Here is a 15,738-nt window from a genome sequence, read left to right as displayed (position 1 = left end):
AGCTGGCTTTGCCAATTCTAATCCCATGACCATTCATAAATATTATCAATTCAACAAAATCTTTTAACTGCTATAGCCTGCTTCGTGACCAGAGTAGGCCAAGGCCCTGAAACCAAGGCCAAGGTCTAGTAGTCTTCTACAACAAAATTTGCTGAGCTCCACAACAACAGAAATCTAATTCCCCTCACCACTGTGACTTCTCAGAAAGTAAAAGCTCGAATTCCAAACTTTAAGGTCATGAGCATTGCTAAATCTTTTATTTCAACAGTTGAGATTAAAGGAAAACCATGAGTTTTCCCATGGTGCACTAGATCAACAAGTTCCCAACTATTTACTCTTTTCTAGAGGCAAATGAGATAGGACACACGGCAACTACACAAACAATAGCGTCTCTTTTTAAGTATTCCATGGGCTAATAACCGCACTGTGATTGAATCCTAATACACGAGAACTGTTCTGTACAAATTTTAATTTGATACAATTATTCCTTGAACATCTAAGAGCAACCATTTTTGATATATGTAAAATGAAGTACAAATAAAAACATTATATACCAAAAGATCCTCCAGTTCTGACTTCCATACAGGGATGTTTGTTTTCGCAGAACAAAGGAAGGATAGGGGCTTCTACACCAGCAAAACAGGGATTCGCAGTGTGCAGGCTCAGCTCAGTGATCTCCATTGATTCCAAAAATTCGCACCTTGTGCATGTTAGGGAACTTGGCAACAACCAGCACAATTACTGCAAGAGTGATGAAAAAGAGCATTGGATGTTGGTAGTCAGTTGTGTGTGATGCAATCAAGTACCTGCCAGGATAAGAAACCGGAATTTTAAGGGTTAGTGGTAACACCTACCTTCAGGATAATTGAAATTCAATTAAAGTCTTAGTAGAGACTTGAACTGACACTATTATTAATAATAGGGTAGCCTATATATATATCAGGAACTCTCATGTTTCTTAATTATTCAAAATATTATGGGTTATACAGGAAAATATACCAAAGTTGTAGGCGCTCAACAATTTTGCTCTTTTGAACCAAGAAAAGGCTTCGGTCACAAGCCTGCCAAGTAGAACAAGGGCTAAAAAGCTCAGCATGAGCATTATGCTTGCAATTCAGGCAGGAGACTAATATGATAAAGAATTGAGGAGACCCCAAGTACACAATCTATTATTTATTACATTTCCGGTTTTGAGGTTCATTACTGACAATTTCCCTATTCATTTTTCTTTTTTCACGTTGCTCCAATTAACATTGGAATGAAAATGTACTCATAAAAGCAATTTTAAAATATCTAAAAATATCTGGAAAGTAAATGTATTAAGGGATGATAATCAATCTATCAAAGAAATTATTCACAAAGTCGTTTTCATAAAAGGACAAGCAAAAATTAAAAGTAAATAAAAAAAAAATTTCTGCCAATTAAAAGTAGTAAGGTTATAACTAAATACAAGAGTCAAAATTGTGTAAAACTATCAACAAAACAAGGTCCATAAATTTCTCCAGACAAAAACAGCAATAGTACTATTGATTATAAATAATATTTATAATACAACCTTCTACTATTATTCTCAAAACACAACTCACTGTTGAGAGTAAAAAATAATAATATAAAAAATGAAGTTAACCATCTATCTAACAACTTAAATCTTTAAATGAGATGGCTAACAATTCAACATAGTATCAAAACAGACAAAGATCCTGAGTTCAAACCTCAAACCTAACCCAATATTTAATTGTTGCACGTGTTTAGACCAGCTTTGTAGTAGAGCCTAGCCACACTTGAGGGGGCATGTTGAGTGTAAAAATTAATAATATAAAAGATAAAATTAACCCCTTATCTAACAACTTAAACTGTTAGATGAGATGGTAGTTGATAATTCAACATTTATTTCAGTATATATCCTTGTATTGCAATGTGATATATCGTGTTCTATGCTTTAGAACCAGTAGAACTTCATTATTTCACCAGTATCTCTTTTCCAACTCTAGTCAACAAAAATGTTTCAGACATATATACTGAAAAAAATTGAAATCTTGTTCCTTCTATGACACCATGCAGTTCAGATCACAACCATTTTTTTTTCCCATTATTGTTGTTCAACCAGAGATCAATTTGAATGCCACTTCCCAAGCTAATTATCAAGACCACATTAACATCACAAAAAATTGACTAAGCCGCGGGGGTTTGTTTCGTTGATTAAGCACCATCATTCACAATCCACTAAGAGATTTCATGTCTGACATCAAAAATCAAAATTAATTCACATACAAACTTCTAAATGAAAATCAAGCCATAAAACGAAGAAGAGGCAGAGAATACTTTCTGACATCTGTGGTACATTAATCTGTTCTACTGGACTTGAAAATTGAGGTTACAGCCAATAAATAATTCAAAAACACCAGAATTCCATTATTTCACTCGTGTTCTGTTTCAATTAGATTGTGAGAGCATCATGAGACTGTCAAGGTCAGTAACAGTGGCCAATTTTTCTGCCTCAATTAAATCACTCTGCTCTGTTTCAATTAGATTATTCCCAATAGTATTGTTGAATTCAAGGTCAATAACAATGTCAAACTAAATTGACCAATTTTTCTCACCACTCTGTTAGAATCATGAAGAGATTCTTTGTCTCCAATCATCACTTAGGAAACACAAACCAACCAACAAAAGGGAAATCAAGATGGACAACAAAGAATAAATTGAGAGACTTGCAACAATACAGAAAATCTTTGCATTTGACTTCAAAATGGAGGTTATGACAGCCATTCATATGGGAGCAAACTCCCTAACCAACTTGTTGCATCTCAATCCTCACCTACATTTCCATAGCCAGATATATAAACCATATGCTTATATATCTAGAGAGAGGGGGAGAGAAAGAAAGATCACAAGAAAATGAGGGAATAATCTGCAAACTCTTGTAATGGTACGTATGAAACACATACAGAAATAACAAATATTCACAGGAAAAATCAAATAAACAAACACCCCACATCATAACTGCTAATTCATGATGACATTCATGGTTAACATATTTAGAAACCAAACATATAATATTGAAGCATAATACATCACATTCGAATAAAGGAAAAGTGTCCATTATTGAAGAAGGATGATTTTCATTCTTTTGCTATTTCTTTTGTTATTTTTCTGCTTTTTACTTTTCTGTTTGCTGAGCTGCACAGAGGAACAATGACGTATTTTTTCTTTTATAAGTTGTTAGAAGATTCCTTTTGTAATGGTATATAGATGATTGAGTGTACAGTTTTGAGAGATAAGATCAGAGAATATTTTCTCTCCATTTTTTGGGCGTCTTTCTTCTCTGCATTCCTCTGTTCTTCATTTTGTTACATGGTATCAGAGCTCCCCTTGATCCAAACTTCTCACCATGGCTAACGAAAGGTTTCTCAACTTTTCAGATCCTTTCAACCCATTTCGCATCGACAATGGTGACAATCCCACTGCTGCCTTAGTTTCAGAACTCTTCATTGCTGACAATTATGTCAGTTGGTCTCGAGCTGTAAGTCGTGCCCTTCGAGCCAAGAACAAGCTTGGTTTCATCAATGGGACCATTTCCAAACCTCAAGATGCTACTGATCCAATTTTTGAAGCATGGGAACGTTGCAATGATTTAGTTGTCTCCTGGCTGCAAAATTCTGTAAGTTCTTCTGTTAAATTCAGTCTTGCCTTGGTCGATGATTCTCGCACTCTCTGGATTGAACTTCAGGACCATTTTACTCAACAAAATGGTTCTCGCATATTTCAACTCAAACGGGATCTTGCTAGCCTCTCTCAAGGTCAGGATTCCATTAGCACTTATTTTGGCCGCTTAAAAATTTTATGGGATAAATTGGCTACCTATGACCCCATACCTGTTTGTGATTGTGGCAAGCTGAAGGTCTTAAATGATCGATACGATCGTGATTGTGTCATATAGTTTTTAATGGGTTTATCTGATTCTTATTCCCATTCCAGAGATCAGATTATGCTTCTTGAACCCCTACCCCCTCTTAATCGAGTTTTCTCCATGATTCAACAGCAAGAATGGCAACATCTCATGCTTACCCAACCCTCTAACTTTGACCTCATGGCCATGATGGCTAAAACCAACCCCTCTTCTTCCAAACCTGCCCAGAAATTTTATAACTCTGTCGCTCAGAAACCAACTCGTCCTTATTGCACTTATTGCAAAATCCAGGGTCACACTCTTGAGAACTGCTTCAGAGTAGGAAATGCAACCCCACCTTTGTGTACTCATTGCAATATGTTTGGCCATTCTGTTGAGAAATGTTACAAATTAAACAGGTACCCCCCTGGCCATAAGCTTTATGGCAAGAACAAGAAGTTTGCTACTGCTGCTGCTGTTGCTCCTTCTCGAGCATGTTTTGTTGATAATCATGATGAAGAGTGCTCTGAGACTATGGTTCTTACCAAGGGTCAATATAATCAACTACTGGCTTTGTTGCATTCTAAGGACACCAGTTCAGCCACTGCCACCATGTCTGTTACTCAACCTTCCCCATCTTCTCAGCATGTCACTAACTCTAAAGTCGCTGGTATGGTTACTTGTTTCTCCACCCAAACGCACACCACTTCTTGGATAATAGACACTGGAGCAACAGATCACATGATCTGTTGCCCCTCTCTCCATTCCATCCATGGAGTTCTCCACTCGTCTGTCCAACGCCATGATAGCCTCATGGCTACGGGTAGCTCCTAACTCAAGCTGGTCGATCCGATTTTGACAGTCGATCGTGGCCGAGTTGGTCTGCTGTAGTTGTGATTCCAGGTTCTTCATACGAGTACCTTCTGCCATTACTGACTTTCTTCTCGATTGTCCAAGGAAAGGTGGCTCTGATACCAAATTGTCACGGCACACCCGTGAAGGCCACTACTCCTAGTTCGGATTGAATTAGGAGTGGGGTTCGACTAACACAAAACGGAACAGAGCAAGGGAGGGAGAGAACGAGAATGTAGAATGAGAGAGAGAGAGAGAGAGAGAGAGTTAAGAAGGAGAGAGGAGAAGCAATTCTGATATTCTCATTGATGCTTCTTACTCCAACCAGCTGGGAATATATAGCACTCAGCGGTGGGGACTGCTACAGCAGATTCCCTCCTCCATGCGGTTATAACCGCTTCTTGTCCTATTCTAATTCCCTCCACATGGGGAATCTTCCAGCTAATATAACTAAGGCAATTACAACAAGGAAATTAACAGAATTACAGCAATTGGAAATAACGAAAGTAAGCAAAAAATAAACCAAGATTCGTAGCTACAAATTGTATCCGTCCTAGGTCCCCTTCCGTGACACACGCTCCATCTAATAAAGGGAAAGTGTCCATTATTGAAGAAGGATAATTTTCATTCTTTTGCTATTTCTTTTGTTATTTTTCTGCTTTTTACTTTTTTGTTTGCTGAGCTATACAGAGGAACAATGATGTACTTTTTCTTTTATAGGTTATTAGAAGATTCCTTTTGTAATGGTACATAGATGATTGAGTGTATAGTTTTGAGGGATAAGATTAGAGAATATTTTCTCTCCCTTTTCTGGGCGCCTTTCTTCTCTGCATTCCTTTGTTCTTCATTTTGTTACATATAAAGAGAAAACACAACTAGAAAACATTACCCAACATTTACAACAATAGTCAATGTGAAAAGCATGCTAACTGGCACACTTCTAATGCTAAGTCAATTTAGAGCACATTAATGCCTAAAATACCACAGCTAAAGAAGGCCACCAATAAGACTCTTGAAATCTACATCTCCCAACTAGCATGTTGTTTCTATAATTCAATTAAAGTAACTTACAGCATCACGGGTACAACTGTTAGGAACTTTCTGTTGCGTGTGAGCTGCTTTCCATTGTCAATTTGCTCCCACCAAGTCAACCCATTATAGATCCCCTGGTCATCAGAAAAAGGGGTTCCTTTCTTCCAATGGAAGAAGTGATAAGTAACCTATACACAGAAACATACTCCACAATCATGCAATATAGAGGTATGAAGCAAATCAATATGGTGCAGAATGTATCAAGTTACAAATATAAAAGAACTAGTGTTAGGGAAATACAATAACCAAATGATAGAACATACTTGGGATGTCTAAAGAGATAATAGAGCTGATGAATTTTCAATAATTTCATTGAAGCAGGAAAATGTGTGCTTAACTATATAGAATTTTGCATGCTAAGAAAAACTATAATCCGTGATACTGAATTCATTCATTAAGAAGAGAAAAAGATTGTAAGAAAAAAAAACTACTTTATTTTTATTTTTAATTATTTATTTATTAATGCTGTTGTGATAATTATTTATTTATTTACAAATTCACCTAACCAAAAAAATAAAATAAAAGACCCTTTAGAAAAGAAATAAAATTAAAAATCAATAAGCTCCACAAAAAATTGAACATAGAATGGACTTAACAGATCCCTCCCCTTGGCCACAAAAAACAAGGAGAAATGAGGATATTTCCCCTTAGATGATGAATTGGGGGCTCCATTCCCTCAAATTCTCTACTCTTGCTTTCCAATTTCCACTGATTGTTCCCATATCACAAAAGCATCGAATAACAGGCCAATTATTCCAATTAGGTTTACCCTGTGCAAACAAAATGTCCATCACTGAAAAGGGCATACACCAAACCCATGACCATGTCACAAGGCTCCTAGCTTTGTGAGGGTTGGGGGAGTGTTGTTTTGGTATGCAGCCTTGCCTTAATTTACAGAGGTCGTGTCCACATACAAACATACCATTGCCAAAGCCCCATCTTGATGGTATACACCAAAAATTGGTTGTAAGATACTCTGAACCTTGTTGCCCATGATTTAGTGAAGATGATGATACATAGTCTTACCTCAACTTACTCATACAACACCCATCCAAAATTCCTCTTCTGGAAATTATCCACCACAAAAATTGAACTGAGGGCTGCCTGCAGATGAAGCAGGCTACTTTGGAAGGTGTCTTCAATCAACAAATAGTTGTTTCGGGGAAACACCCCCTCATCAGTAGAATTTTGGCAAAAACGAGTGATGCAAGAACACTCCAAGCCACAGATCACCCATCTTATCATAGGGCAATCCTGGAGAATACCTAAAAGGTAATCCTATAACAAGTAACCCTACCACTAGAAATAATAAATGTTCAACCACCAAAACCTAATCAATAGCATCAATCATACAAAGAGAGGTACTTACTACTGTAACCCTACTATAACTTTTTTCTGTTTGGCACCTGTTATAACGAGAAAAAGTAAAACAATTTAATCCTTCACAAACGACCATCAAAGGAATAAAGCACCACAAACATTTTTACTTAATTAGAGACACAACTGATTCATGGGGGCTAACAGAGTGGTTTATGGGCTTACAAATGGAGTTATAATGGAGCATTATGCTGGACTAGAGTCACTGGAGAATTAACAGCCTTTTCCCAGATAGATTGAAAAAATAATTATATGATAACTCTTAAAGCTTCTGACCTATAGAAATTTGCCAACATTTAAGTATATACATTGTTAAACATTTCCTAGGTCCAAAGGAGATGGGCAACAAAATAGAGAGCTTCCCCAATCCCAAGCTTGGATGAAATGATTTAATCTTGGGCCTTTAGTACAACTACCAAGAGAGCTTTACTAGCTATCAGACACCTTGTACAACATCATAACCTCTTTTTTCTGATAAATAATATTACTTTGTTAATGAGATGCCACAATTACAAAAGACAAAGCCATAGATAGAGAACTTTGGCAAGCTAGAATTAATGTAGCCCACCCCACCTAGTGGGACTAGAGATGTCAAATGGGACAGGCAGCCCGCGGGCCTGCCAGGCCCAGCTTGTTACTGTAGTGAGCTGAGCTCAACTTGGCACACCATGTATATAGGGTGGGGTGGAGCCTAACAAGGGCTCAGTTCAGGCCCATAGGCCCAACTCATGGGCTTGACCCATTGGGCCTGACCAATTTTAATTTTATAAAAAAGTAAAATTATAAATAATACAATTTTGAATTTTAATTGTTGATATTTAATTTAATAACTCTAATACTTTAAAAACTATATAGACGATGTCACAAATTCGCAATGACAATAAATAAATCCCAAATAATTTATATCTCATACACAATTTTATACTTTTTTTACAAAAAAAATTATATCTCTTACACAAAAAGGCATAATCACTTTAAAAAAATTTAAGTATATAAATAATATGTATCTCATACACAATTGTTGAAGTTCGAATTCAAAATATGAAGTAACTTTTGAATATTTAATATTTATAAAATTTAATACCACTTTTGAAGTGGAATTGTAAACTATTAAAAGTTTCAAATTTCAAACTTTTAACTTCTACATTCTAAATTTTTATTTTACAAGTAGAATTTGCATTTTTAAAAATATTTATATCTTAGTTATTAATTAAATAAATATATTTTTTAAAATTATTGTCAAAACTATTTTAAAAATGGGTTGGCCTGGCAGGCTTTTGCTAAACTATTAAGGCTGATGAATCTGGGCTTGGCTCGTCTCTAGAGCCCGATGGGCTGACCTAACACGACCCTTTAGGCAGGCTCACAAGCTGAGTAGGGTCGTGCTTTGGGTTGACGGGCTGGGCCCAAGCTTGTCCTATCCCATGATCGAGCTGGGCCCAACTCGGCCTGTCTCTTTAGGGCCAATGGCGGGCTAGAGCTGGCCTGTTTGACATCATACGTGGGACTGAGGCTTGATATGTGGTTAATACAATGCTATGAGAGGGTGAACCTATGCAAAGGGACAAGAAGCAAATGCTTACAAAGAATATAAAAGGAGAATCCATCCGAGAAAGAAGCCAAGGGGAGTTGTAAAATCAAGTTTTTGTACATGTAAAAAACAAAGATTATAATTAGCCAAAAAAGGAAAAGTAAATGTGGCAACAGGATGTTCATATAACATATTTTTGTATAAATATTTCATGAAAATCATTGTATCGTGGATGAAGACTAGTGGTTGCTGGTTTAAGCCTGAAGTTCTAGAAGCAGAATCCTTTAGAAGCCTTCTTCGAAACTGAATGGTAGAGGATTGATACAATCTGGTAGCAGGTTGTTACAAGAGAGAATCAACATAAAATGTTAAGGGTTCTTGGTTAACAGAAAGAAAAGGCTAAGGTCTGAAAGGAAAGCAGAAAAGTTGAGCAATTATCCAGAAGAAAAAGAGAGGTAAAAAAAACTAAGTTCAGCTTCAAGGTTATACGAAACAGATGGATATAAAAGGATAGGAAGAGCTCCAGCTATTGAAAGTTGATTCATCTGAGGTATATCCACCTGCATTGCATATATGCCATCAAAAGAAATGAAATGCATCCATGAAAGCATTGTCTGCATATGCATTGGCATGGGCTAAACCGGAAAAGAAAGAACAGCATATGGATAACAGAATGGAAATGGTCTCTGCTACTGCTAGGGCAAAATGGCTTACTTGAAGTTCTCTCCTAGAGGCTTAAAAGGTTTTCCAGTAAAAGGAAAAAGGAGGGGCAGAGGCCACCCTCAAAGAAAATCTGCGTATGTGTTTTAAAGAAAGAAAGTTTGTTGGAAGGAAATGAAATATTCATAAAATACTAAAGAGTTTTTAAATGGTTGTGTATACTTGGATATACTGGCTTCAGCTCATCAGATGTGCGAAATTTGTGTGCCACAGATGGGTAACACTCAAACCTAGAGTGAAAGAAACCAAGAGAGAAACCAGTCTCTGTTTTTGGAAATGGAATTCTATGTTTTTCTTTCAGTTTTCAGTATTCTCTGGTTTGCTGCAAGATAGGAGTATAAAGTAATTAAGTGTTATTCTGTGTTTTTTCTTCCTTATATCATGCCACTCTATATCTTGTGTAATTTCTGGAAATACTTAGTGAAGAACAAGAGATTAAGTAATCTTAGAGGTTAATTTGATGGAAACCCAAAAACCCAGATAAGATGGACCCCAAACTAAACATCAATGAATCAGACGATGAGAGAGAGAGAGAGAGAGAGCATACAACGAAATGGGAGAGATTTACGATGGTCCAGGCCATGCCGGGAGTACAGCCGAAGATGGAGAGAACAAGCAGCCAAGAGAAAAAGAGGATCAACATATAGGTTGTCCAAACCCCAGGATATGTGAACCACTCTGTGTTCCTATTGAGATCCGAGGGTGGCACCGCCATAACGTACAAATTCGCCATGCCCGATGATTCACAGTCGTAGACTGCACCGTCTGATCTCTGATCGATGATCCTTTGGTTTGGTATGGGATTATTTAATAGGGCAAACGAGGAGGAGGAGGAGGAAGGACGGAAGCTCACCAACCCAATGCAAAACCAGACAGACAGACAGACAGATGGATAATCGTTACATTGGAGCCCTAGCTAGCCCTACTCGAATATTTTTCTTTCCTTTTATTTATTTATTTTTTATTTTATTTCTAAGTTAACAAACCCACGCATACCCAACAGAGTCAGAGGGGCGGTACAATTTACGTTTTGTAGGTCACGCTTGGTTTGATAAAATGAATAAAATAATAAAATTATATAAGATAAAGTTGTAATATTTTTAAAAATTCAAAAATTATAATTGATATGGTGGCATCCATATCATTATCCACCCACCAATATCATTATCATTGTAACTGCACCTCTTGTGCCTTAATTCCTTTAATTAAGGTGATTTATTTATTATTTATTAATAAAATACAATAAATTAAAAAAATAAAAAAAGAAAGAGGAGGAAATCAGGATCAAATCTTCCACGTGGAATGTATATTTTCCGGAGGAATCAGACTCTCAATTTAAGCCCTAATTAAGACCCAAATTTGGATCAAACGGTTTTGCTGTGTTTAAGATGTGGAACGGTTGCATAGCCCTAAATTGAGCTGAAGAAATCCAAAGCAAAGCTTGGATTTTGAAGCCGCAGAGAAGAGAAGAGAAAGAGAAAAGAGAAGAGACGGCAATATGGCATGAACAAGCGTAGCGTTTGTTTGGATCCATGGCTTTCGCACCAACCAACCACATTCCCTAAATCAGCCCACCCACCCTCCCTCCCTCCTCCATTCTCTCCTTTCCAAACTCTTTTTGCACGCCCACCGCTTTCATTTCGCTTCTCCAGAAACTTTTTTCTTTTCCCTTTCTCTTTTTATTCTCTTCTTCTCCTTTTCATCCTGCTTGGCTTTATCGCTCGCTCGCTGGCTGGCAACTTTCTTGTTTCTGACCAAATGGTGATTCGGGGAAAAATGTTTTCTGGGTTGATATGGCGGAATTGAGGGGTCGCGCGTGGGGTTGGGTTTCGTGGTCATGATTCGATTCGCTTCTTCTTCTTCTTCTTCTTTTCTTCGTCGTTGTCAGGCTCATTCGGTCTCGATGTTGCCTGCGGATTTCGATCCGGATCGCGCCAGCGATCGACATTCGATCCCTATTCCATTGCCTCTGAAGCCCTCTCCGATCACCGCCGCAGCATTCAATCCGCGCTTCTCTGACTAGGAAGCGGTTCGCTCTTCTATTCTTCCGCTTCGCCTGCTACGTGTTCGGCTATTTGTCGGAATGAATTCTGGGCATGGGTTGGGTTTGCCTCCTTCAGGTAGTAGTAGTTTGAGTAACAATGGCTCCGTTGGCCCGGCGGAGCCTCCTAACTCTGATGCTGACTATGTAGAGAAAGACCCCAGGGGTCGATATGTTCGGGTAATTTACTATGTTTCAAATCCTTTTACTAGAATTGAACCTGACATTGTTTGCAGCAGCTTCCTTCTTGTATATGTTAAAGATGAGCTCTTTTTCTTGATGGGTGCTGTTTGCATCGAAGCTGTGGATTGGCATTGCTGATCTTGGATGTTGGGAAATTTAGCACCATGCTCTTTAAACATGATAATGTAGTACCTATAGTGCCAAACATTTTGTATAACTACGTTGAATGCTGAGCCAGAAGGTGAAGGTGTTAGGAATGATGGTCAATGTTTCTCTCATTGTTATAATGCCATTACATGGTTGCCACGATTGCTTTGTTAATGTGTAACGACATTAGTTTATTTGAACTCTTTGATTAATGAGAAATTGGAAGACCTCAGGGACAAAGACTTAAGCTTTCTAACAACAGAATATTCCACTCAAACAAGAGAAGTTTTGTGATCTTTTGGGGCAAGAGTTGAAGTTGATTATTCCATCTTTATTAGTAACTAAATAGCAGTAAAAAAAAAAAAGAAAGGATGAAAACTTAACACATTATGGATAGTTTTGTTTTTGTTAATTTTCTTTCCTTCTTTTTTTTTTTAGTTAAAAAAAGATAGAATGAAAACTTAACACATTTTAGATAGTTTTGTTTTTGTTTATTTTTTCTTTCCTTCTTCCTCTTCATCAAGTCTAGTAACTCCCAAATTGCTTTAGGAAGAAAAAATAAAGGACAATTAAGAAGAAAGGAGTGACACGGAAAGAGAAGAGGAGGAAGGTTCACCGGAGAAGGGTAGCTGATGAATTTACTGGATGGAATTGGTTACTAATGAGTTCTTTGGAGCCGGGGGAGGGAGAGGGGGGGGGGGGGGGGGGTGGCTGTTGAGTTTGTGTGGTCATGGGAGGGAGAGATCTGTGGGGAACGGGAAGGAACTGAAATAAAAAGTCATTTTGGCCTCTCCATTTTTGTTTCAAAAGTTTTCAAAATTTCTATATTGATTTTTTTTTAAATGAAAGCAAGTAACCAAAAACCATTCCTTATTTTCAATTCCAAAATTTTGAGAACAAAAACTGAAATTGAAAAAGGTATCCCAAGAACCCAACCAAATATGCCATTAAATAGTTGGAAAAACTTAATTTGATTGACCAACTGTATATTTATTGTTTGCAAGAAAGTTGTCTGGGCATTGATGTCTTTCTTGTATTTTGTTCTTTGACAGTACAATGAAATTTTGGGCAAGGGTGCATTCAAGACCGTGTATGGCTAAGCTTAATCTTTCATTTGTTTTTTTGTAATTTTGTTTCCTGTATTGAAATATTAATTCTCCTATGGGAGAGACTTTTTATTAACTCTCAGGTGGTGCTGTTTTGTTTCTTCACTCCTTTTTGTAGCTATAAGGGTTTTGACGAAATTGATGGAATAGAAGTTGCTTGGAACCGTGTGAAGATAAATGATGTCTTGCAGTCTCCAGAAAATTTGGAAAAATTGTATTCTGAAGTTCATCTTCTTAAAACTCTGAAACATGAAAATATCATCAAGTTCTATGATTCATGGATTGATGATAAGAAGAAGACCATCAACATGATCACTGAGCTGTTCACATCTGGGAGTCTGAGGCAGTAAGTTCACTTAATTGTTCCTCACTTGTTTACCTGGCAAGTGTTCTTGAAGTAATTCTGCACATCTTTCCTGTTAGATACCGTAAGAAGCACAAAAGTGTTGATATGAAGGCGATAAAGAACTGGGCAAGGCAGATTCTCAGAGGTTTAGATTATCTTCATAGTCAAAACCCACCTATTATCCACAGGGACTTAAAATGCGACAATATTTTTGTTAACGGAAACCATGGAGAAATAAAAATAGGAGACCTTGGGTTGGCAATTGCTATGCAGCAGCCTACTGCCAAGAGTGTTATTGGTAAGGGGGTGTATTACTTTTGTTGATCTGCTTTGAACATGAAACTTCATTAGGAGCTTACTTTTTCTATTATAAATGTAAGGAACTCCTGAATTTATGGCCCCAGAACTGTATGAGGAGGAATATGATGTGCTTGTTGACATATATTCTTTTGGGATGTGCATGTTGGAAATGGTTACTTTTGAATATCCTTATAGTGAGTGCAAGAATCCAGCTCAAATCTACAAGAAGGTTACCTCTGTAAGTTTGCCCATCTGTAGTTTCATCGTATTGATTTACCCATAGCCAGAAAGCCAAAATTCATTATATGACTGAATATCCAATGATGTCTGGTTGCAGGGCGTTAAACCTGCTTCCCTTTGCAAGTTGAGTGATCCTGAAGTAAAGCAATTCATTGAGAAATGTCTCGTTCCAGCATCTCAAAGACTGCCTGCTAAGGAACTCCTCAAAGATCCATTTCTTCAATCAGAGACTCTAAAGGAACCTATTCGCGATCCACTACAATTACCCAACCAACTTCCACACTCATTAAGTTCACTGAACTCTGGGCCTCTTTCCATGGATATTGATGCTGATTACAACCATTCTGTATGTACTGGCTCCAACAGTGGGAGTCCACATTCTGTAGTTGTGGAATTCCAGAGGAGGCACCAGGACAATGAGTTTAGGCTGAGAGGGACAAAGAACGCTGATAACTCCGTGTCATTGACCTTGCGAATTGCTCACTTGAGTGGTATGTAAATGGTTCCTTTTTTTAGTCTGTTTCTATGCATAATAATATGTTATTACATCTTTTGATTGCAGGCCGAGTGAGGAATATACATTTCCTCTTCTACCTTGATACTGACACTGCACTCTCAGTCGCGGGTGAGATGGTTGAACAATTAGAGCTAGCAGATCATGATGTTGCATTCATTGCTGAGTTCATTGATTACTTAATAATGAGAATCTTACCCAGTTGGAAACCTTCATCAGCTTCCAATTCGTGTGGAATGAGAAACACAAATCAAGTGTCCTCAGTACTTGCTAATGACCAAACCACGCTTGCTAATCCATGGGAAAAAATGCTAACAGCCGAGCAAAGTTTACCCTCTGAGTTTAATACAAGTGCTGGAGAAGGTTATGTACAAGCTGAAAAGGGTTGCGTGCATAGAAGTTCTGACTGTGGTAGTCCTTCCGTTGAACTTAATAGTTGTCCAAGTCTGGCATATATGGGAGATACCGAGTCTCAAGCGTCAGCTTTTTCTGAGGGGATGGCTGAAGATGCTTCATCAAAGACCAACAAAATGGGCAGATTCACGGATTATAGGAATGGTGACAGCTTCAAAGACTTGAACGGGCATGTCTCTGAAATAGAATTCAGGGATTCAATCGACGGATTTAAATTGCTGGGAAATAGTAGTGCTGAAGATATCACGTTGATGAATGAATTTGGAAAGAGCTCGGAATCGTCTTTTGTTACTTCCAAAGTCGTGAGCTTGTCAAGCTGCTGCTCAACGTTGTCCTTATCTGAAAGAGATCAGGACGGCGAGCTGAAGGTGGAGCTTGAGGCAATTGAGGCACAGTATCAGCAATGGTTTCAACAGCTCTCGAGGATGAAAGAGGAAGCACTGGAGGCAACAAGGAAGAGATGGATGACTAAGAAGAAGCTGGTGGTTCCATGAATGTGTTGTCTGCTTAACAATTTCAATTACTAGCTTGGGTGTGGAAGATTACGTTTCTTCGTTTTCTGGAAACTATTATCCTATTGAGATTCTTAGTACGGGTGCATGGAACCTGCCCTGCCCAGGCCCAGCATCTGTCAACTCCTCCATGTACTTGGAGAGGGAAGATCATATCATATTTACCTGGCTTGAACGAACTTGAAGAGTGTATATAATTTTCCAATTTTGTCAAACGATTACATCATACTTCTGTTCCACAATCTTTCAGCATTGTCATTGGTAATGTTCTGGTACTCTAATGTGGTATGTTCTACTCTTTTGTTGTCTTAACACACACATACACACTCTCACCCCCCCCCCCCCCCCCCTCTCTCTCTCTCTCTCTCTCTCAAGAACATCTCTATTAATTGTATTTACAGGAGGGATATGAACAGTTCGGTTGGTGCCAACTAGAAGCACCATTATTTGGTCACTTGAATACAATTGATTGAC

At 37.9% G+C, this 15,738-nt stretch overlaps 2 protein-coding genes across 4 annotated transcripts; one reads left to right on the top strand and one right to left on the bottom strand.

The window, feature by feature from the left end:
* Positions 1-373: 373 nt before the first annotated feature.
* On the bottom strand, positions 374-10,395 carry LOC127786934 (uncharacterized). 2 transcript variants are annotated; one of them, XM_052314721.1, is made up of 4 exons: positions 10,009-10,395; positions 5,813-5,961; positions 1,000-1,061; positions 660-806 (listed from the first exon to the last, which is right to left on the bottom strand). In XM_052314721.1, exons 1-4 carry the CDS (start codon positions 10,192-10,194, stop codon positions 799-801), a joined length of 405 nt encoding a protein of 134 aa, XP_052170681.1. In that variant the 5' UTR covers positions 10,195-10,395; the 3' UTR covers positions 660-798. The 2 variants fall into 2 exon arrangements, with proteins under 2 accessions (XP_052170680.1, XP_052170681.1); XM_052314720.1 differs by lacking the exon at positions 1,000-1,061 and having other exon boundaries at positions 374-806; positions 10,009-10,392.
* A 423-nt stretch (positions 10,396-10,818) lies between these two features.
* LOC127787204 (probable serine/threonine-protein kinase WNK10) lies at positions 10,819-15,485 on the top strand. Of its 2 annotated transcripts, XM_052315131.1 has the most exons (7): positions 10,819-11,682; positions 12,885-12,922; positions 13,057-13,284; positions 13,362-13,582; positions 13,665-13,822; positions 13,922-14,315; positions 14,387-15,485. In XM_052315131.1, exons 1-7 carry the CDS (start codon positions 11,545-11,547, stop codon positions 15,244-15,246), a joined length of 2,037 nt encoding a protein of 678 aa, XP_052171091.1. In that variant the 5' UTR covers positions 10,819-11,544; the 3' UTR covers positions 15,247-15,485. The 2 variants fall into 2 exon arrangements, with proteins under 2 accessions (XP_052171091.1, XP_052171092.1); XM_052315132.1 differs by lacking the exon at positions 12,885-12,922 and having other exon boundaries at positions 11,540-11,682.
* Positions 15,486-15,738: the final 253 nt, after the last annotated feature.

This window comes from Diospyros lotus, chromosome 12 (assembly GCF_014633365.1).
Source record: "Diospyros lotus cultivar Yz01 chromosome 12, ASM1463336v1, whole genome shotgun sequence".
Classification (NCBI taxonomy): Eukaryota; Viridiplantae; Streptophyta; class Magnoliopsida; order Ericales; family Ebenaceae; genus Diospyros; species Diospyros lotus.
Note: the sequence above shows the minus strand (reverse complement) of the source record. Positions and strands in the feature narration are given on the sequence as shown.